The 24,582-nt window shown below is 39.1% G+C and overlaps 1 protein-coding gene across 2 annotated transcripts in view; it reads right to left on the bottom strand.

Annotated features, from left to right (window-relative positions):
- The window catches only part of cdk18 (cyclin dependent kinase 18), a 45,687-nt gene extending 21,216 nt beyond the window's left edge, over nucleotides 1-24,471 (bottom strand). Inside the window, exons 1-2 of one of the 2 annotated variants that reach the window (XM_008410251.2) lie at nucleotides 24,114-24,471; nucleotides 2,851-2,986 (exon numbers count right to left, since the gene is read on the bottom strand). In XM_008410251.2, coding sequence (XP_008408473.1) covers nucleotides 2,851-2,968 — 118 coding nt within the window. In that variant the 5' untranslated portion in view covers nucleotides 2,969-2,986; nucleotides 24,114-24,471. Of the gene's footprint in view, nucleotides 1-2,850; nucleotides 2,987-12,746; nucleotides 12,767-24,113 lie in introns of those variants that run through there. The other variant, XM_008410252.2, reaches the window with a different exon arrangement.
- Between the last annotated feature and the right edge of the window lie 111 nt (nucleotides 24,472-24,582).

The raw sequence follows: 24,582 nt of genomic DNA, 5'->3' as shown, positions 1-24,582 counted from the left end.
AGTCTTGCCTGGTCTCCCTCATGCATTTTGAGAAATCCTTGAATCTCCATGGCAACCCATTCATGCTTGGGTGGACCTAGTCCCACCCTCAAGACGCAGCTCCTCCTCAGAACTGCAGTTTTCAAGCTTTTGAACTTCCACCTCACAAAGCAGCCCTCCCCCAATTCAGCTCCTTCAGACTAGCCAGCTGGAAGTAGCAAACACCCGGTGTAATTCCGCATCAGCTTGGCTCATTATAAAAGTTACTTCTCAGTGCAGTGCTGGTTGTTAAAGGGTGAACCGTGTTGTGACTACTTCCTGAAGGCGGAGTTTTAGAAAGAGCAGGAGTTTTTAAAGAGGCCCAATTTCAAGGCATTAAACTTCAAAGTCAATGTACAGCACTTTTTCAACAACTAATGGTAACATAGTTACTTGATTTTGCTATAAAACTATGTGCATGGGAAATACTTAATATTGCCCCTTTAAGAACACAAGCTAATCTATGTACAACAGGCCATCAGTATTTGCAGAAGGGCCACACCTATAATCTGCAAATACTCGAGTCCCCTTCTAAAGATGCTTATATCTGCCTATTTTGATATTTCAATTGCCAAATATACCTTAATGTGCTTTACAATGCACACTGGAAACCATCTTAGCTCTACCATAGAAGATAAAATCTACAGTCTTCCTTATCTCCACGCTTGGGAGTCCAACCAATCAACAGCAAGTAAAATAAATGTCGTTTCTGCTTTGCAAGTGTCAACCAATAGCATGTAACTAGCATTGTAGGTTGGTATTTTAGGTTCCAAGCTGCATTTTCTTTTAAATTTTTGGTTTAAAAAAGAAAAGTCAGAGAATAGGCTGGTTTTCCACCAATCAATAAATCTCGGGTCAATGTAGCTCCTCCCCCTCAGCAGAACCAGGCAAGAATTTCCAATTTGCAGAATAGTAAGCATGGCCACCGACGCTAGGTTGTTTTCACGAGTACAAATGCAGCAAACTGGCAATCCTGAGCATTTATGCACTGCAACTGGTTGTTTCTGACCAAGCAGCGTATTTCTGCAGGTGGCAGTAGAACCGCATTACTTAAAGAATTTTATATTTTCTGCTCTACTGAAGATGTTCCTATAATAAGAGATAGATTGTAATATTACAAGTGTTTTGTTATTGCAAGGAAGAGTCAGAAAACCAAATACCTGAAGGACCAGCAGCAGCAGCATAACAATCATCCCCAGGTGAAGGACAGGCCAACCATATGCGGTGTTGTAACTTCATACTTTGGTGTCATTGCAGTCACACTGTCAAGCAGCAAAGACTAAACCATCTAGTTATTAACATAATTTGTTTTTGCGTTATCTATTACTTACTCCATGATTGATCTGATTTCCAATCAAAACCTGTAGATCTGCTGTGCTGTACTGGTGGCACCAGTCAGTGTGGAAACTCAACTTTCTGAGAGGTTCTGACCCAGAAAATGGAAATGACTGGCAGTTAAACACCCAGTTAAGTAATCCAGTTTGCACTCTTATTAATAGTCACAAGTCGCTGACTGACAAACCCAGCAAATGGTGCTGGTAAATAGAAGAGTCTGGATCTGCAAAATTATTCAACTTCTAATGAGCTGAAACACGATATGACTCAACAACCTCATTCAAAATAATAATTAAAAACTAATTAGAGAGATTGATAGTGAAGAACTTAGTCTATCTTATAAATACCCTCAGCAAAAACATAAAATCTTATACAGAATTTTTGGTCTAGTTTCTAGTGCAAATAAATTAGTATGCTGAAAATGAGACAAAACTAACTTACAAGTAACTTTTCAGTAAGATATAGGCACTTGGTTTAAATCAGTAATTCCTTGATATTGACAATAAAGTACTAGCTCCATTAGCAGATTCTTTCACTCATAACATGAGGAAAATATTTTGTTACATGTTAAATAATCTGCCAATAGGACTAGTATTTTATTTTTTATCAATATTAAGAAATTATTTACTTAAAACAAGTTTCTATATATTTCTTAAATGTTATTTGTAAGTTAATTTTGTCTTACTTCAAGTGTTCAAATATACTTGCACTAAAACTATGACCAAAAACACTCCGTAAGATTTAGTTGTTTCTTTTAAGTGTTCTACTCATTTGTTACAAAAAAAGGAAATCAGGAAACAAAAATGAAATCTGTTTAAGTCCTTTTTCACATTATTATGACAACTATAAGCCTAATTTCAACAACAAGATTTACAGCGGTGCTCAAGACTCACAAGGCCTTGTAAAAAAAAATGGAGCAAGGCCTTTTCTAAATTAGCATGGTTCCATTAAGTGAATTTATTTCTGTAATTTCAAGTTGCGCAATTTTATGGTTGACTGAAATGCAGCTACTGGTCTACAGGATACAGAAAATAATATGGTTGTAGTGAATGAATGTACCTGAGCTCTTCAGCAGGCCTGGTGATTGTTGTGCCGACAGGCTGCTCTGTCTCTGGGTTACTTGTTCATTTGGATGTAAAACAGGTAATCCCAGGTCTGAACAGGGTCGTCATAATATAGTACCGTAAACACAGATCAATTTCAAATGAAGTGTGATTTGTTCCCGTGTGATACTTGTTCTTGTTCTGGACCAGAACCATGAAAAAACCGAGAGGAATCACACACAGGATGATTAACTTGGTGTATTTTGGACATTAGTGGCAAAAATACACACACAAAAAAGTTTTTGTTATAAAATAAAACACTTTTTGTTTAATGCTTTTCAGAATGAAGGCGATTTTCCAGCTCTTCTGTGGAACATCTTTAAGATAGTAGCAAAATTAAAGAGATTAGGACATAATGATGATGAGAAACCTTTGCTAGGGCTGGAGTTCTTACCCTGGGTGTGCCTTATGTTGAGCTGGTTGATCTGCTCAGTGAACTCGTTCTCCTCGATGGTCTCAGTGCGCGGGACTGACAACGAGAACCGTCTCTTAAAGTTCTTCATCTTGTTCATGGTGTAGAAAAGCAGACTCTGGAAGACAGAACCAATGAGAATAACTTCAGTAAAGTGACCGAAACTACTAATGGAAACCAGGAAAAAGTCTACAAATCACATGATTAAAGAAAAACATCCTCACTTCGCCGCTTGTGTGTGACACACATGACACACTCTGCAGAGCGCCTCGTACGGACGGCTGCGACAGATCTACATGAGACACTTCATCAAACACAGTTGTGTGTGTATGTGCGTGTGCATGTGTGTGTGAGTGTCATTGGCTAATGAGGCAGAAAGCAGCAGGAAAGCTACAAATCAATATCCTGTCTCCCACAGTTTGCTCCACAATCACAGTCAGCCTGACTGGTTGTTGCTCTGCTGTTATGTTTACAACTCGCTTTTCATCCTCCTTGCCTTTTCCGCTCCGTCTGCCGGTACCAGGACCGGAGTCATGGGGTGTCCATGATTTTCAAATCAACTTGGGATTGTGAATTAGTGTGTGAGAGTGTGTGTCTGCTCATCATCGCAAAAATAAACCCCTCAGAGTCGTGTGGGGTTGAATCAGTTACTGACGACATCAGGATGTTATCGTCACACAAAGCACTTTGCTTTTGTCGCACATGTTGGACAAATGTCTCTAAATGCAGAAGGAAACACTAGAAAATGTTGCTACATAAATACATGCTGGAATACTTTAGCTACTACAGTGGTACCACTAAAGTTCACACTGCAGGCCTTGATGATCAATATTTTTGCTGAAATTTGATATATTTTTTTTTATGTGTGGACATCATTCAGTTCAAACTGAATTTTGTCACACTGAACAGAAATGATGGGGGCGGGACAGAACGCAGACCAAAACAAACATGGACGTCCTGCTGTTACTCCAACCACAATACAGTCTCATGTCTGGACTGCAGACATGTATGTATTCATCTCAGGTTGTTGCATCATGAAGTGTTACTGGCTCTGTTTGCATTCATTGAAATCCACTCCATGTAATTTTAAATGCATTGGCAAAGAATAACTGAGCACATGATAACCGTTCCCTCATTATCTCGGAACTAATTTACTTAGGAAGAAAAACAAAATGACTTCCTTCTTCTTCTTTACAATATGTCTCTGGTGTGACAAAAATAGTTTACTGGTGAATGTAGATTGTGTTTTTTTTCACAATCTATAATCTTTAAAATGCCTTAAAACGGATCCGATCACTGTCACTGAGAAATGTACAAAGGCATATCAGGGTCATTCTGAGCAGAAACAAAATTATGGAAGGAAGGGTACATTTTTGCCAAAAATCTCTGAAGTTTTTCAGACAAAAACAAGGACATTTCTGAACTCCAGTCAAACATTTTCTAGAAAAAAAACCTCATTTATCTTGAGATTCATTTCAAAAGTTTTCTAGAAAAAACATGGAAGTTTTAGAGTTTCAAACGTCTAAAATTTACAACTCGTCAATGTGAATTTAATTATAAAGCACTTTAAAAACTGCTATGAACAATGCGCCAATATACAATGCGCTGTATTGTATTCTTAAAACCACAGACAAAAACTTGTCTGTTAAATTTATTGTGTAAAACACAAGTTATTCCACCAATCAGGAGCAGTGACAGCACATTGCCGGCCTCCTCTGCTTTTCAGTCTGGGTCTGGGAACATGTAGGAGCAGTGTGTTAATTGACCGAAGTGTCCTACAAATGGAACGGTCATGAAGAGGCTCCTGGAGAAACGCAAAGGCCAAGTCATTCAGAGTGCAAACATTTTTAAATCAAAATTTCTAAAAGTCAAAAAATTTTGACTTGAATCTCATACATTTCTTTTTTTTTTTTTTCAAGAAAATTTTGAGATCAATTGAAGAAATCAAAATTTCTTCTATCTATGATGGTCACAATATGCCGTCAGAAACTTACTCAATGGAACGGTCTGAGTTTAAGGCATAAGTTCTAGTGGTTACTTTAAATAATCATTGTGTAAGAGTTTGTGAGTGGTATTATGTATTCTGGCATTAGTTATGAAAATACACCACAGTTGGGGACTGGTGATCCATTAAATGCACATTTTTGTTCTTTAACCTGGTTTTTCCAGACACACAAAATGGGATTTGACTTCATGACGTGAATATTTCTAAATTAAGAATTTAATATTTGATGGGGCAACTTTTACCAATGTTGTCAACAATATTGAGACAAACCAAACAACACAAAACTAATTCTAAGTTTGGAAATCCTATAAGACAAAAATAGTATCAGACAGAAATCACATTAATGCAAAAGAAGATGACAGTACACACTGACTAAACCACCATCATGTTTGCGGTTGTTATAGATCATTTTTGTGCACTTTAAAAAATGTAAGTATAGGAAGGAATTTAACAAGACCGTGCCGTGCCAGTACCATATAATCTGGACGCCTTCCTAAATCTGACCCACCGTTACACTGACAGGGTCAGAAAAGAAGCAAAATAAGGAATAAAAGTCTGAGGATCTCTAAAGATTAAAAGAAATGTTTTGTACTAAATGCTTCTGCTATTCCTAATTCAGGAAAATAATGATAATAATATATATTTCATGCAAACTTAACATAGTTTGCATGGTTTTGTTATTTTTTTTGTTTGGTTTGGTGTTTGGTTTTTAAAAATGTTTTGTTTTTTTTATTCTTTCCTTGCTGGTTGGGGCTCAGAACCTGTTTCACTGCCTGCAGCTCTACTTTTATTTCTATTCTATTCTCAGGGGCCCCTGTGAGACATAACATAACATCAGTACTTGTTATGAGATGTTTGTGATTTTAATCTAATTTTATTTCAATTGAATTTTACATACTGGGTCAATTGTTCACACACCCGTCCTCCTAGGCTTTAGTAAAATGTCCTTTAGTTGGTTGCAGAAAAACCAGAAGCCGTTGATGATGATGATGATGATGAGGCATTATATTGGCCTGTGCTGAGAGGTGTTCTTATCAAACTGAAAACTTTGTTGACCACTATTACATCATATCACTTTCCCTTAAAACAATGAAGAAAGGCTCCTTGCTGTCTGTTTGTCTGACTGTGAGCGCTGCCTGAGGCGATAACAGAGTCTCTGCAGTTCATCTCCACCACGTTGCACAATCAGGAGGGGTTCTTGTTTACAGAGCAATTTTTTTGTTATCATTTCTTTCTTATTAAACTCTAGATATGAACCACTATCTGCGTGTTCTACAGGTAGTAGCCTGCAGGTATATCCAAATGTTCCTTAAAACCCAATTGTTAAAACAAGTAAAAAAATCTGAGCAACCGCTACAGCTGAGAAAACCATCAATAAAGAAACAACCATCGATAATTTTCAAGGTTGTGTCTTTTACCTTTCACTTATTGACCATATTTACAGTCTTTCAGGAAGGAAACCTTGTCTTTTGTTTGTCTTTCACTGATTTTTTTCTCAGAGATAATATGATGAACATTTCCCAGGATGAGTAGATTAATAATTCTGTTAGTGAAACTTCTGCCCACTATTTCTTAAAGGTGTGCGACACTGGAAATGTTGGTATTGATCCGGTACCAAGTAAATATAGGGTTGGTATCGTCAATACGTAAATATAAATTGATTGTCATCGACTCATTGGGTGACTGGACTTATTTTATTAAGATTATAATAAAACACAAGACACAGATTTGGGGCAAAATTACCTTCTACCACACACAGCTGCTTAAGAGGATAACTGAGTCTGTAACTGTAGCCTGCATGGAAACTAAATATTACTATTTTTCTTTCATTGCCAATATTCAGCTTTAATCATATTTATGTTTGAGTTATATTTCTTTACTTAAGCTTATATTTTTAAATTCCAGAAATATGTTTTCGTCTGAATAGATGAAAATTAACCTGCACTTCTGGGTGGATTAAACAGATCGTATTTGAAAGAAATCAGACATTCTGAGTGCAAACATTACAAAGTCATGAAATCCTGCTTTCAAATTAAAGATGTAAGCTCTTGTTTGGCATTTTAACTCCTGCATATGCGCGGACATGAACTCTGTGAGGGAATTTATGTAACTTGCTGGACACATGGAGGACCAACTCTAAACAAAAGTATTAATCTTGGCATCAACAGTATCAACATGTCGATCGATACACCCAGCCTTAGTTTTTGAACGTCCAGCTACAACAGCAGGTCGTTTTCTCGTTTTCTTTCCCTGCGTCAAAATGTCCTGCTGCTTTCACAGCAGCGTCACAGCACAGATGTGAGCTAACATGTTTAGTTTGGGCTGCAAATTATATGGAAATATATGCTGATTTCCCCCTAATATTCGTATTATGCATCGTTGGATGGCGTGGAAATTAATCATCAGTCATTGTTGGAGTAAATCTTCCTTTCTCTGTAGTCTAAGAATACATAAAAGCCGCAACAAACACAGCTACAGTTTTAAGTACAACCAAAAAAGGTGGAGATCATAACAAGCTTCTCACTTCATGACCCCTACTCACACTGAACCATTCATTCATGTTAATATTATTAATGATAGTAAAGTGCTACCAAAAAAAATGACTCAAGAAAGCAAAACCCCTCCAATTTAAAACAGATCTCATCATCAAACTTTACGTAGTCAGATATCCAAACTTTTGTCTCTCAGGATCATCTCTTAACTTACTTATCTGCAGTTTATCCGTTATCTACCAGTTCATCTTCATTACTACGGTCATAACCAAGAAGGTTTCTTGTTGCAGCTGACAGTGTTTATGTGAATGAGTTGAGATGGAGACGGCGGTCCGGTGCTCCATTCATCTTCCAGACAACAAGCGGCCTCTGTGTGCGATACGGCGGAAGGATCTGGATTGTTTCAGACACTAAAAAATCTGGTTTAGATTTCTGAGGCGCTCTTCAACCTAATTTAGACTGCGACGCTTTTTATCAAACCATATATCCATGAAAGCACATACACACGCACACACACACACAACTTTATTTTAATTGTGCTCGTGGTTGCTATGGTTCCCACTCCCCTTTTGTTTTAAAGATCCTCTTTGATCTCTGTTTGTCAAACGCCCCCGTCCACTCATCCAGGTTTTAATGAATCCCTAGGAGGGGTATTAACCGCCTGAGCAAAAAGAAGGTCAGCCCCTGCGTTTAATTCACAGGAGCTAATCAATAGAGCTCCTCATAGGAAATGTACTCTAAAGATTAATGTGGAAACTGGCCAAAAGGTATTTGATCTGAACTAAAGCAGCTAGTTTGTGGGATTAGGTATTAGCTGTGTTTCTATTTTGAGGAGCATCACACTGGGATCACAACACACACACGCGCACGTGCACACACACTCAGGTAACTGTCACTTTCAGTTTTTATAAAAAATAAGGTACACATCAAAAATAACTTAAAAGCAAATAGATTTCACAGTTTGACACCTTGAAATTGGACTCTGTCTCTTTAAGAAGCTCCTGTCCAACAGTCCCCCTCATCATAAAACTGCTTCTCCATAATGCCATTTATGACCTTTCTAGAGACTGAGAAGTAAACAGAAGAGTCCAGATTCAGGAGTTGGACCAGGGAACCAGGCTATTATAGTGAACTAAAACTAACAAAATAACCAAAATTGAAATTGAGAAATAACTGAAATAAGTAAAAACAGTAATCAGTGGGGAAAAACTATAACTTATAGGAGCTACATCATGAGTTTATAAACCTACTGAAATGACAGATGTAATATCATTTGTTTTCATGTTTATGAATCAATTAATTGTCCTTTCAAACTGATGTGAAATTGATTTTCTTTTCCATACAAGCAGTTTTCATTAAATGATGGCACTCCATGTTCCTCCTACTCTGCAAAATGGCCACAGAAAACGATTGGAGGAAACTCCAGAGTCAGCTGGTTGTTCAACAATCCATTTCCTGAAAATGTTATCTACTGTTGGGTATTCGTTACCTAATCAATGTATAAGTAATACCACACTTTGACCTTTTTGAATTCTGCACTTAGAAATTAACCAAAGTATAGAAAACCTCAGACCATAACTAATAAAATCTAAACTAAAGTAAAACATATTCAGTTAATAATAACAAATAAAAACTAGCAAGGACACTCTAAAAACTAACTAAAAGTAACTAACTTAGACAAACAGAAAGTCACAACTAAATAAAACTGAAGTATAATGAAAAACCCAAAACTGTTATAACCTTGCCGTGCACACATCTAAAAGCTGCAGGTTTATCAAACTCTCCACATATGGCTACAAATTGTAATAAGACTGCATCTCACTCTGTGGAAGTTATTTGCTAAGAGAGGAGTTTACAGAAAGTCTCATCATGCTGACAGGCTGCAGAAGGTTAAATGCTCTTTCTTTTACTGCCTCAGCATTAAACAGATTCCTTTATATGACTCTTAGAGCTCAGGAAAGCAGAAAACGTTCTACATCAAATGCACAAATCTGATGTCTTCAGACATCAAGATGCAGACCAGAGTCCAGATGTGAAGTCTGGACATCGACAGTTTGTGCAGCACAGCAGTCAGGACCGCTTTAGGTTGCCAGCTTCGCCTGCTCAGGCTTCCATTGTTTCCCTACATGCATGCGTTTTTGAACAAAGGCTGTAAAACATCTGACTTTAAGCATGTTATAACTCCCTTGATTAAGTCGGGCCCACACTTGCTAGGAACACCTTAATTTGGTCAAATTAAGGGACCTGATCCAGCACCTCGCTGCCTCAGGGGAGATGAGGTTGAGTTTATTTTGTTCGGGCACGAAGCCATATGCCATTGCGCCAGAGGCTTACGCTGGCTCCCTCTGAGTTAAACCCCACGACGACTCTGGTGTGCGCTCACTGAGAACGGGGCCAGCTGATGAAAAAGACTGCAGACTTGTTCAGATGGCTTCATGCGGGTCAGTGGGCAGTCAGAACAGAGGAAACGGTACAGAGAGACGTAGGCCGGAGAGCACAGATGTATGCATACGCAACCGTGACTCACTCAGGCACGGACCTTCTGCAACGTAGTGAACGAATGGAAGATCTGAATATCATATGTGAACACTGAGACGTCCAACTCATCCTGTACTTAACCTGAAGGGAGTGGTCGTGAAAGAGAAGTTGTCCCCTTACAGATTTTTATCCATTTTTTCTGTTTTTTGCTGTTTCCAAAAATGTCCAGGATCTTCAAATGTTTTAGAGGAGATAACAGAAGGATTACTGTGAGGTTTTTGGTTCAGGAATAGGACTGGCTGATGAAACTGAACCAAAGAATGAGGTTAATCACAGCTAATTTACAGTTCAAACTGAATAAATTAGCTTTTTTCCTTCTTAGTAATCAAGATTGTAATTTGATCATTTAATTTCTAATAAATTGAGTTTGTTTGATATAAACATGTTTTTTATCTGAAACATTTATGAAAATCAAGAACAGAGGAAATCCATAGTTTTACCACAGCACTGTGCGTCCTGTAGCTGGTTTGGAATTAATACGGCTGCTCCGTCCTGAACCAGAATAAAATATACATTTATATGAACAATCAGCAATAGACTCACAACAGCGGCTTCATTTTCAACTATCGTTCAACACCAATTTTATTTTTTGGTTTTTCCTTTCAATTGAGATCGCTTAAGACTGAAACTGTTGGGTTTTCAGGCAAAGAGTTGGTCTTCACAAGAGACATCACTGAGGGTCATTTCTACAGTGGCCCAGAAGGTTTAACAAAAAGCAAAACTCACAATGTAACAATAACAAGAACAACAAGGCATAACTCAACAACTAAAAGCCACAATGGAAGATGAACGCCTCTGAAACGTTTTTAACAATGCTTAATACTTCAGTCATAATACAGTAGATGCCCTGCATATTTGAAGCTACTTCGTGTTCTACTTTATGTTTCTAAATGGTTCTGAATCCACACATTTCAACACTTAACAGCTTTGATATTTCTGAGGCCGATTTATTGTGTGAAGATGAAAGCAGAAGCTGCCATTCAGTCTTTTCATAAGAAACAAGGGAGAAAGTCCTCAGATTGTTAACAAAACTGACAATGAACAGAGTGGAGAGAAATGGATTCAGCAGAAACAGCGAGAGGATCTAATCCTGCCTTGTGTGGGAGAGAGAGGTTTTTCACATGCACTATAAAAAGCAGCTCTGCATCCAGACTCTACAGGCGTTCCTACAGCAGACAGAGCCACGTCAGAAACCGGGCTGGTAGCAGAGGAGTTGGTCCGCGGCCGATTAGCTCGGCTTCCATCGAAGCTGATATGCTTTCAGTTTATTTTGTGCAGCTATACCCTAAAAGTAATCATGATGTCTGCAGTGGTGGCTGATGGAATCAATCAGTTCCACAAAGCTTAGATAAAAAATAAAATATAAAAGAAGAAGAAGAAGAAGAAAGTAAGGATGGAATGGGATGTTTTTTTACTGAGTCATTATGTGAGCAAACTGATTTCAATTTCATTTCTTATTTATCGGAAACATTTGAGGAATTGTGTTTTTTCAGTTCAGTTCATGATCCGACATGAACTGAACTGAACTGAATGATGTCTGGATGAAAAACAGGCTTCTGGATTTTCCTTTTAAAGCCAACACCTGACATATGATGCATACGTTCCGTCCACTTCACAATCACACACAAGCACACACACACCTTTCTACTGATCTATCACAGACAATCTGAATAAAATAAATTGAAGTTTGTGGCTGTAAAACAAAAAGATGCGAATAAAGCCGTTTTCGCACTGCAAGGAACGGTTTCAAAGTAGGGCCGACCGTGTTTGCATTAGAACTTCCGACCGGTTCCACCAGGCCCCTTGGAACCATAGACATAATATAAGGATAGACCCCTCATGGACCGCTCTTGCCTATTGTCGCTGACGAGATTTAGGGCGGCCATCTTGGACCGCTCCAAGATGGCCGCCCTTTTATCACTCAGCTTATGTGTTTAGCAGCACAATGACATATCAGCGATTTAATCGATCATAACACGCTTTTTTGTTACTGGAAACCATATTCAAACATCTATCAAAACTACATTTATAAACAATTGTATTTTTTTAAGTATGTTTTTAATACATAGTTGATTTTTAAGTATTTAATACATAGTTCAGCATATTTAAATATGCTTAGTGGCTCTAACAATAGAATAGGAATTGAAAATTCTGATACTGACGTATGATGAGCATATTACAAAGCCCACAGCCGTTCATAATTTATTTAATAAATTATTTAGTAATATCAATACATATTTATATAACTATAAAAACACAAATAAATAATGATTAATACTGAATAATATATTTTGTTTGTATGTATGTATGTATGTATGTATGTATGTATGTATGTATGTATGTTTTTCAGCCGACGTGTTCTAGCTTCAGAGAGATTCAGCAGCTGAGATTGAGTCCAAAATCTGATGTGAGATTCATCCGTGCTGCAGTGAATCTGTCTCTCTTTAAATATATCTCCCTCTTCTTCCTCACATCGTGTCTTTAGGAAAYTTTCAAAACAAAAACGGAAGATTTGGGATGTATCTTACTAATGAAAGAATTACATATAAATAATAGTCTTTACCACCTGTGTAAACTTTGATGGTGAATGTTAGAACACATAATATACGTTTTATAATATGTGTTATATAGTTTCATTTCTAATATAGGCTCTTGTGTCAGATAATCTAAGTCAATGTTGGAGAATAATACATTTTTTTAGATTTACGGAATCTCAGTTAACCTTCATAGCAGGGCTGAACCCGTATTACACCAAGCACTGTGGCTAATATTAGCTGGTATCTCGCCGGTGACATAAATACAGTAAAGTAATATTCTAATCACAATATATACATATTTCTTACTTGTGAAATGTTGTCTGTGGAGCCCTCACATCAATAGTCCATCGATCAGAACMACAATATCCCTCAGTGCTGAGGCATCTTCTGCTGTTTTGATTGAGCAAAGTAGGAGGGAGTACCGCTCCAAGATGGCCGCCGTATTTCCTGCGCCGGAGCAGCCAATGCGGGGTCTACTCTTATATTATGTCTATGCTTGGAACCGCAAGAGCTGTGGTTCCAATCGGGCCGGTCAAGCGGTTCTGCTTAGAATCAGCAGCTGATTGGCCGCTGGTTGTTATGGTGTCAGACGTTGATTTTCCGTTGACAGCTGCCTCTCACTAAAGTGTATTTTATTTTGTAAAGAGTGCTCTTTTCAAAATTTTTATTATTAGTTTTAATTAGCARTGGATTCGTCTCAATACAGTGCAATCACCTGGTCTAATGATGAGGTAATTTTTTTCCTCCGCTTACTCCCTGATGAACGAGTACAGAATGAACTAGATCGGTCAACGAGGAAAGAGAAAGTTTTCCGCCGCATCTCTGAGGAAAAGGCTTCAGCCGTTACATCGAAACCATTGTTTAGTTTCAAAAATAATGACGTCGTCAGGTACAGCTTGTATGCCGCCCTCAGTTATATACAAACACAACAGTGTTGCAGTACAGGTGGAACCGTTCCGTTCCGTTCCTTGCAGTGCTAAAACGGCTTAAATGTTACTTCTGCGAGTTACGGCATTAAAAAAACAAACCAATAAATAAATAAATAAAATTTCAGCTATCCCTCACAACAACCACATTGTTTACAAAAGACTTAATCCAATCTGGAGAGATGCTGATAAGAGCTGATCTTGCGTCACTGACTCGGCTTCAGTTTCTAGAAGCTGCAGCTCATAACATCCACAGATATGGAAGCTGTCCTTAGGACAGGTCAGCAGTATGCGCACAAAGGAAGTCTTTCAGTACTATGAGTGCCATCGCCCAAAGTAGGAGCGATATGATTTATGTCCTGTCATGTTTGGAGACAGCTCGCGTTAAGGAAGCAGTGGCGCAACTACACATTATTTAGGTGGATGCGAAAACATAAATCGATGCTCACTCATTCTGCATGTTTTGGGACTTCAGGAAGAATCTGGAACACCTGGAGAGAAACTGTCCATGACCTGGAAGATCGTACAAGCTTCATGGAAAAAGGTTCTTCTAATTTGAATAACATTGTTTCTGGAAGGTGATATTGCTAAAATGAATAAATAAATCTGCAGCCCCATTTAAAATGGTACAGTAAATGAACCAGCGACAGATAACAAACCTAGCCTGACCATTGCTGTCCTACACAGTTGTTTGATTCTCATCTCCCTTCATTGCCCCGTCTGGGATTCCTCTGGTAGATTTTCTACAGGGGCCAATCAGCAAACAGAAGTTCTGAATGATTAAATTGATTTTCTGGTGTTTTAGAATTGTAGTCAGTCTGTAGTTTTAGCAATGGCAGCAGAGGAAGTGAAGGAAGTCGTTCAGTCCATGTTGGTCACACTTCCATGAACGGCCGCCTTGTTCAGATCGGCTCTTCTCTCTGCACAGTGGAGGATGGTTGTCTGGCAATTTCCAAAGTGTCGAACTGGTGCATTACATGTGTCACAGGCAAACATTGGGTAAAATGTCAAACTTCAACACAGTCCACGCCTCCAGGAAGCCATCATTTCTGAATATCTGAGAGTCCAGACCCTGTGGACGAAGCGAAGCGTAGAACATCGATTGGCTTCTACCAGGTCAGGAGAAACCCCTCCCGCCTGAGCCAACAACACAAGTTAAGGTACAAGAGTATAATTGCTGTTGTTAATGTGTTTCTACAGGGAACAGAATGACGTTTCCCATCCATCAATTGTCTGCCACAAAGAAGAGATCAGGTTGCTGTTCAAGAAAGGAAAGCAGGTGATCTTTCTCCCCAGTGGCAGTCAGCTCAGTGTGTTCCAGGACAGAAGGTGTTTCTGTCTCCACTGGTGAGAAATGCCTGGGAAACCTCCACAGGGAGGCATTCACAAGGCATCCTGATTAAATCATCTCAGCTGTGGTGTTTGACCCACAGCTTTTTCATTTTGCCTTTGCGGTGTTTAATAAATAATGACAGTTTGGAATCTGGATTTGTGCACTTGGGGTCAGGTTAGCATTAATTTAGAACCTCGCAAAGATCTGTCCATTTAACTATCTCCTGATGCGTCAAACATTAGAGCTGAGTTTTCTTGTTATTGTTGCTGCATATGTGCTTATTGCAGCTGCATACCAGCTGGTAGAGTGATCAGTTTTATTTTATTTAACATTTATTTCATCACAGAGATCAGGACTCTATTTTCCAAGGGATACCTGTTGATCTTTGTAAAAGGACCTGTTGGAGTTCTTGCCAGTGTGTTTCATTCTGCTGTCTGGTAGTCACATTCTAAGACTGACAGAAAAGTCTTTACATAAATCAAGTTAAAATAAAAATGCCCCAGCTGTTAAACACTGCCGTCGGATTTGGCTCCAGCCTCTGGGGTCGGTGGACATGCTTACCGTTTCTCCACATGTAACTTAATCTTGTATATTTTACACACCTCCATTTGTATCTATAGTGATTTGCCCAAATGCTTATTTTAATTTTGTGCCAGTCAAAGTCAGGTTGTGCTAGTTTAATAAACTGTTTATAGATTCATAATGTCTGCTGACCAACTTAGATTTACACCAATTCTTATAGGTACGGTTCTACTGCATCAGCATTGAGGTTGTTGTTTTTTGTTTTGTTTCAAGTGAAATTTGGACTTTTTGCATGTCGTCATCTCCATTGACTCCTTTGTGTTTGAGTCAACTTTAAGTTTTCTACACAGAACTTGTCCATTTTGTTGGAAAGCTTCTTAGTTTGCCAACTGTGAGAAGACGATGAAGGAGTTGGAAATGCTGCTGCATCGGACAGCAGGAGGTTTTTTCTACAAGTTACTCTTCAACTCACCTCTTGTATACATACATACAAGACCTGAGATATGTATGTATGTATGTATACAAGTGTATTTTATTTTCCCTTTTTCTGAACACTACTGTACAAATTATTACATATTCTAAAACATCTAAAAAAAATTTAATGAAATAAAAGCGTTTTCTATGGTTGCGTTTCATTTTAGGACTTTGTAACAATTTCAATTGATCTTTTTCCTCCCCCAATTAATGCTAATGTAAGCAAACATCATGGGGTTTCCAAGAGCAGTTACAGGTCATAAACGCAGTGTTTATCTGTGTAACAGGAATGGTGTGTGTGTGTGTGCGTGTGTGCGTGTGTGTGGGCGCGCTGCTTTGGAATCAGGGAATGAGACTCTGCTGTTTGGGTCCGCTAGCATTTCTACCAAACTCGGCAGCTCAATGCTTGGGCAAAAAAACAAACAACAACAACAAAAAAAAAAACTGCTGTGGTGGATGCTAATAATGCTAATGCTGCTTAAACAAATTACACTATTTAAGAAGCATCTATAAATCATTCTCAGTGAAAGAGGAGTTTAAAGTTAAATCAAATTCATTTTAAGGCACAGGAAGCCTCGGTCAATGTTAGCAAATATCCGTTATTTAGAGGTTTAACAACAAAAGGAGCCAGATTTCTACAGCGAGGATTGGCCTGAGGCCTATCAGTGACAAGTGGAATTGGCTTAGAGATTGAAGCCAACCCTAAGGACTTTCCTCTTAGCTACAATCAATGGCGGCAGACAGGTCGCTGTGCAGAGAAAAGTAAAAGCTGGACAGAGAGGAACCGTATCTCGGTTTCTCCTGCCTGATTAGATGAACGTAGATCCGCATTCCCTTGCTTAACATTTCTGTGACATGTTACACAATACATGTAGCTGGAAGCCTGATGTCACATGTCGCCTTGCTTTCTGTCCTCAGGCTGTTGTAATGAGTGGTAATAAAGATGACCTTTTGTTTGCTGGGTTTCAGAGTCACGCTTCTCCAGACAACAAGTCCAGCTCTGTGGTTTTGTTTTTCAGCTGAATGCCTAGCCATGGCAGTCCTGTTCGTCTGCTGGACGCTCAAACCATGACCTGCTTCTTTCTTTTTCTTGTAGAAACAAAATTACAACAATAAATCTTTTTGTGTATTGTGTTTTCACACACTCACCCTCCCCACTCATCACTGAAGTGAACAGTGGGCATACTCTGTTCACAGATCATGATGCATGACATCAGTACGCAGGTCAACATAAGACCAGCTTGTTCTATGGCATATGAATGTTTGTGTTTCTGTGCGACACTTAAAGCAGCAGTATGGTGTTTTCAGGACACATCGTGCTATTTTAGAGCTCAGTCAAGTAACTATGCTGCCTTCAGCTGTTATAAAACAGCTGTATATATGAAACATGACTAAAGTGAATAAAAAAAATGTGATGCCTAGAAACTGGGTGTCTGTCTCTTTAAGAAGCTTCTGCTCACTCTTAGCAGCATTAGACTCAGAAGTAGCTCCTATGACGAGCTCAGTTCCACAAGGTGTTTGCTAATTGATGCTGGCTAGTCTGAAGGAGTTGAGTGGGGGAGCGGTACTCTGTGAGGCGGAAGCTCAGCTGAAGATTGCATCTCGTTATTAAAGTATGATAATTGTGCAGAGATGAAATTATTATTTATTTGTTTACTACTTGTTGTATTCCCCAGATTTTTGGATCTACTTGTGTATTCCTTTTAGCTTCCAAGTAAAAACATCTCCTTTTAGAGGATGGGTGCCCAAAGTGTGGCCCTTGGCATGCAGTCAACAATTGTGAAAATTACACATGTGGTCTACCGGCACACGCGGTTAACACAGATGGACACTTTCATATTTTTTTTCTGGCAAGATTATTTACCCACAAATTACAATCTTTTTGGAATAAAAAATTGCAGGTGCAACACAACATATATTTTTTAAATTAAGCACAGGATATGATATTTAGGAAATGCAAAATGCTTTTTTATTTTTTTGGATCAATATTATTTAGAAATTCCATTTCTTACACAATCTGACTATGTTTAGTTTATCTTAAGTAAAATATAAATAAAAATGAATTTACTTTCACATTTTGTAATTGAAATAAAAACTAAAAATAAATACTTCTAATTTGACTATATTTCCCCACAAGGCAAAAAGGTTCAGACAGATCTGTTTGAGTTTGCAGCTCAATACTTACATCAATCAGTTAGTCAAGTTTATTTGCGTAACACATTTCAGCAACAAGGCAGTTCATAGTGCTTTATATAATAATAATAAAAAAAGAAAATACAAGAGTCATGGAAAAACAAAATACAGTCAACAATTGAGAAAACCAGCATATTATATTATATATATTTTGATGAATGCCATCACCAAAATTATCAAAACACATATATGTTGGTCAAGGTTTTATTTATTATAGTTCAAAAGCAACTCTAAACAGGCGGGTTTAAAGGAACTCAGTGTTTCAGCTGATTCGCAGTTTTCTGGAAGTTTGTTCCAGATTTGTGGTGCCTAGAAGCTGAATGTTGCTTCTTCATGTTTTGTTCTGGTTCTGGACCAGAACCAGAAGACCTGAGAGATCTGGAAGGTTGGCAAGACAACAGCAGATCTTTCAGATAGCTTGATGCTAAGATGTTCAGTGATTTATAAACTATCACATTATTTTAAAGTCTATTCCCCTAGAATAGACTTAAAAATAACGGATCCGGGGTGATGTGCTCCATCTTCCTGGTTTTAGTCAGAACACCTGTGAAGTTGCATCCACCACATCACACAGACAATGTGCAACAAGCAGCAACAGCTGAGAGCTTGAAAAACAACATGTGCTTTTTAGAAGCACTTCTAAAATGCACCTAAAACGACTGCTGAGCTTCACAGTCAACACACTGGTTATCAGTGGAGGCAATCATGTTCCGGTCCAGAGGGCGCCCAGCCGCTCGTCAAACAGCCCCTCAGTGCTTAGTGTTGTCTGTTGGTTTTGTTTTTGTCCAGTGTTCCCTAATAACAATAATAATAATAATAAAAATAAAAACAGCAGTATTTGCATGTTTTTTTTTTCTTTCTGAAACAAACTACTGCCTGAGGTAGGATGAATAATTGCAGAGGAGAAATTAGCAGGGCTGCTCGGCTGTGAACGCGCCGGCCGCCCACCTGCAGGCATCCTTTGAAGCATGAAGCGACTGAGTGAAGGATATCCTCTGCAACATTTGTTTTTATGCATTTTATTTTTAGAATAAATTCAGTCAAGGATGCATAATGTTGACGACACGCGTCCATGCACCCAGTGTGACGCTGAGGCCGCCCATGTCATTATGTTCGTCACGTGGGTTTTAGTTTTGACGTTCTTCATGTTTTGAATTAGCAAGATTCAAAACATGAAGACACGGTTTCTCTGATCAAAACCGTATTGACTTTGGTTCCACACTGTTCTGATATTCAACGGCTGCTTGAAGGAGGCAAATGCAACTTCTTTGTTTAGTAAATACAAGAGGGTAAAAATAATCTGCTATGAACATGTTCTATAAAAACAGTGAGAAAAAAAATACACAAAAAGAAACATGAAGAGAGGCTTTTTGAGCATTCTTGATGCCAGTTTTTGGAAAAATCTACTTTGCAGAGGGCTGATGAACATTTGATTTTAATGGAGATAAGATAACTTCTTCAGAGAAACGCCCTGCAATCACATGAATGATGCAATCTCCAAACATGCAAACATGAAAAACAAATGCAGCAGAAAAAGAAGGTGTAGTCCTAGAAGATAGAAGCAAAAAACGAATACTGCGACCAAAGAAAGTAGGTAAAATTATTGATATGATTATGCAGATGCAAGATATTATAAAAATTAACATCTTCAAATCTTTGAAAGAAATGTGACCTTTTTCTTTCTTTCTCCAACTTCCTTCTGGACATCTTATTAAATCGTCTTTACTCAGGGTCTGGTCCAAAAGGCTTTAGTGGTCGACTCCCCCTAGTGGTCTGGAGCACTTCTGTTTCATAGAGTTTTATACTTGCTGTTGTTGTTGTTGCTTCTATGTCCTACGATTGCAGCATTTTTCTGTTGCATTTTGTTTTCCTTTTTGTGTGTGTGTGTGTGTGTGTGTTTATGTGTTTTGGACTTTGCATCATTGATGTCTGTACTCTGCGTTTCACCATTTTCGTTTGTCGGCACACATACGTCTTAGGCCTCATTTGCACAGATTTGGTTTTTGGTGAAACTGGAACATTTTTGCTGCGATCCGGCAGCTTGTTTAGATTAGAGTCTAAACAAGCCGTCGGCAATGTTCGACACCAGGAGTCTAAACTTTTCTGGAACACACAAAGAATACACCCGGCAGGATGAGGTGGAGGTCTCATGGTCAACTCCCATGTCCATTTAAACAATGACTTAAAATCACAGTGCCATCAAGTATTTTGACATAAGAGCTACAGCTGACTCAATGTGTCCAAACATGGGCCTTTTCCCCAAATGATTTTCAGCGGTTTCCAGACAGTGTTCTGGTTTAGACGAAGCTCTTGGCTCATTGCAAAACCCACAGGTGATGTTTACACAGCTTTCAGAAATTAAGCGACCATGTGTGTATTCTTTTCTGCAATTACACAATTATTAAAAATAAAAAAATAAAAGCTCAACAGAATAATACATTTTTTAATTTCATACACTAGATTTCACCAAATTTGTAAGTTTCACAAAGCACGCTAAAACCCCCAAAACAAAACAAGAATTTAGTGTTTCTACTTAGTGAACAGCCAGTGTTATGGGAGTTACACATGTAGTTGTAGTCACCTTCCATCACAAAGACTCAAAACATTGAGTCAGAGATACAACGGCACAACTCATAAACATGTGTTAGAGTGGCCTAGTCAAAGTCAGGACCTAAGTTTTCTTGAGAATCTGTAGCACGGCTTGAAAATGTATGATCACAGAAGCTCACCATCTAATCTGGCGTATGTTAAGCTAGTTTTCAAATGTGTTTTGGCAAACACTGTCAGCACATACCCTGCCACTGCAGCAGAAGGCCAGAAATCGGCCTCTGTGGTACGGAGATCTGAGGAATCTCACTGCAGATCCACTTTCAGCATCTTTCTTCACAGCAGCGTTGAGACGTGTGAAACACCAACAGTCTTCCATGTAGGGACTTTGACCAAATGTTTCCCGTTTGTCCGCCTCTAACATGGCGTTCAGTGGCAGAGCCAGGGCCACTGTTGAGCAGTCAGGTGGATCTTCACATTACCATGATAGAGTGGGCCTGGGGCTGTGAGATGATTCACACATATGATAATAAGCCGCTTATATAAACACTATTGTCATGCTTCAGCTGCAGCAAACGAAAGGTAAAACCAGATCTAAATGATAGTAAAAAAACGTTTTCATCAATAAGAGTCCTGTTATGTGCTGCTCTGCCGTATTTCAGACACACACATCCTGCGCTTTTGTTCAACAACCTGAGACTAGACCGAGTTTTAAACATCTAAAAAGTAACACCTAAGCAAGTCCAACAGCAAACAAATGTTTTTGTATTTATTTTAATATTTAAAAATGTAAAGATTACTAAAAAAAAGTCAAATTTATAGCTCCAAGAACTCAAAAATAATTCCACTTCTAAATATAGACTCAACACAGCATGTGCCGCCCATTCAGCTTTCACACCCTTATTCAAGCTGCTTGTTGCTAAACTTGATGGTGTGCATTTTAGCACCACACAGACGCTGGTAACGCAAGGTAAAAATAGCAACAGAATTAGCACTCATAGTGTATTGTCGGCCTTACAAACATAATGTATCGTTGTATCGTAGACGGCAGTCAGCAAAGGATGAGTTTGGAAAATTGCACTTGAAAAGTGATTCAAACTGACTTAGCTTAAAATACAGAACCTAGCATCACTGCATAAGCTGATATCTATAGGGTGGTCATTATATTTATTTAGTTTGTCATAAACAAAGGAAATGGGGATTCATATTTCAGTCATATTTTAACTATATTATTATAACTAGCTTTGATGTTATACTGGTAATAAGCTTTTATTTTGGCAGTCTAATCAAAAATGCATGCAAGTTTGCATATCAATTAAATATTTAGCATGCAGCTAATTATTTAGCTAACTTTATATTTAGTTTGGAGCTAAATATAAAGCTAGCTAACTCTTCAAGGCACACTGGCCTGCATGTTTTAGGCATTTCCTTGCTTTAGTCCAGCTGATTTCAATCAATGACTGATTAACAGGCGTTTCCTGAACTGCAATCAGTTGAGTCAGGCACATTAAATCAGGGAAGCCTCTAAACCATGTAGGACAGTGTCCCTTGAGGACCATGGTTGGGAAACACTGAACTAATTATTTAGATATAAAGCTAGCTAACAAAATATTTAGTTTGAAGCTAAATATAAAGCTAGCCAACTCAATATTCAGGTTGAAGCTAAATATTTAGCCTACTAACTAAATATTTGGCTTGGAGTTAAATATTTATTTGGTTAAAGAAATATTCAGCTTGCTAAATAACTTTGTTTTCTTTTTTTGTTTGTTTTGGGACATTTTAAAAGTTTGTTCAAATTTTCGCATGACATTTGAATGGAAAACTAGCTTATCGCTACTCAATTTCAGACCTCCTCGATGTAAAAACTACTTTTTATTACATAATTCTGGGAGCAAATAGTTAAACCTCTCAACCTCTTGACCTGACCTGACCTCTCTGGTGTGTTCAGTGTTCACATGACGCTCATACGTTTGCTAATGATCTCTGACAAACCTTTGAGACCTTCAGTAAGCCAGCTGGATTTGTGCTTTGACTAAATTACTAAGTTAGTGACTTCCTAAGACTATTGGTTGCACTGGATTCTATTCAGGACTACAAAAGGTATGCTGAATATGAAATTAATCAGTTTCCTGACACTTCACAACCATGCTCTACCTTGTATTGGAACCTCACCGGATTACTTGAAGAACCTCCTTATTTCACATTCAACTACTAGATCAAGACTAAGGACTCTGGGTGATGGAGCATTTGCTGTGACTGCTCCTCGTCTATGGAACTCTCTCCTGGACTATTTGAGAGCCCCGCAATTATTGTCCGATTTTAAAACCTTTCTTTTTAGACAAGCCTAGTCCACTCTTAAATGACTGTCTTTTGTTTTTGATTGCCGATTTTATTTGTTTTTAGCTGCACCGTTTAGCACTTTGAGATTTTTATTAATGAAAAGTGCATTATAAATTAAATTGATTATTATTATTATTATTTTTGGTGTAAAATTTACACCAATAAATTTTACATTTTCCCGCATTTTGTGAAAATGCGGGAAAAGGACTCACCTAGCCCCACGTTTAGCATCCTTTTATTGCCGCCAACAACCTTCTCCCCTCAGCTCACTGAAATTTGTGTCCAGTGCTACATTCGCTCCTGTTTCAGTGTTTGCTTTGGTAATCAGAACTGTAAGTTGTAGAGTAAATAGCCTTTGGCAGTCAGTGCCTCTGATGTTATTAACCCTGGCTCGAAGCTTCGAGTTGCACCTGGGTGATGTAACAGAAACGAGGCACCACTGGCGCTCCGTTCTATTCCCATCACGTGTATTCCCTTCTACCTGTACATTTAGCGATGTATCGATGTTGTTGCTGTCTTCAACTAAACGTGGTTGGTAAAAACACAAATAACTGAAACTTCCTTGTTGGATTACAGTATGCAGCACCCTGACCAGAGGTGCCATTTCTCTCTCTCGCTCTCAGACTGTTTGTGATGGCACTTCAGCCAGGCAGCAGAGTAAACTGTGCATGATTCAACAGTGCATGACAGAAGCATGGAAAAGGGAAGCAGGGGCTTGTGCGCGCACGCACACACACTCGCGCACACGTACACACATTAGATACCCAATTACACCCACAGGTTCTCATGGGTAAACAGTGCTGTGTGTGCAAATGGATTTCTGTGAATCAGAGTGAGCTCCTGGTTGACCTGTTCAGGAGATTTGAGTGAAAAATGAGAGAAACTGACATTTCCTCCACGGAGAAGCAACAGTTTCTGTGCAGACGGATTCCTGAAAGCTGCCTCATCCGTCGTCTTATCAGTACCTGTTGCACTCACTGGCCATTATGTAAGGGCTGCCCTTACTGTGCACCAACAGTGACCTTGTTTTTAGCATTAAAGACAGACCCACCCCCCCTCATGCATTTTGAAAAAGACCTGCTCCTGCATGACTCTAACCACAACAGGAAGGATCAAAGCAGAAGCTGAAGTAAAACAAAAATCAACATCGATCCAGTGATGAATTCCCCCTGCTAATGAGGAATCTAATTAGAACGACCTCCATCCCGCTGAGACGCAACACGCCGCGCCGTCTCTGCCCGCTCCGCCCCCTCTAACCCCTCTAACCCCCAGCTTTTAGGCTTTTTTTGGGTCAGAACCGGGACTCCACGCGGCTGCGGCCAAAACTGGGTTACTTACAGGAGAGCAGAGGTCATCTACAGCCAGTCAGAAGAATGGAGGGATGACTTAAAGACTCCCCGGGGAGCAGTGGAGAACAGGTTTCGCCTCGTCTTCCGGGCTGTCACCCACAGCGGAGATAGATCCACGAGACGCAGGCGGCTGGGTAGCAGTGATGGGCAGGTAGACGTAGGGAGGAGGGAAACAAACAACTCTGTCTGACAGTTTACCCTTTCCACCCTCCCTCCCTCCGTGTGTGCGTCCGTTTGTCCTCCTCTCAGAGCGCCGAGTATCGGCTCGCCGGCCAGATAACAGGAAAGACTAAATAAAGGCGCAGAATCACAGAGGAGAGCTCAGCGGAGCAGAAACTGCTCCTCTGGAGAGCTTTATAATCAGCCCATGGCTCCTCCTCCCCAGCCTCCCGACTCTGCCCCGCCCCCGTTGGTATGGTGACGGCCAATCAGCTTGCAGCAATTCTGCAAGCCAACGC

Source organism: Poecilia reticulata, linkage group LG5 (assembly GCF_000633615.1).
Source record: "Poecilia reticulata strain Guanapo linkage group LG5, Guppy_female_1.0+MT, whole genome shotgun sequence".
NCBI lineage: Eukaryota > Metazoa > Chordata > Actinopteri > Cyprinodontiformes > Poeciliidae > Poecilia > Poecilia reticulata.
Note: the sequence above shows the minus strand (reverse complement) of the source record. Positions and strands in the feature narration are given on the sequence as shown.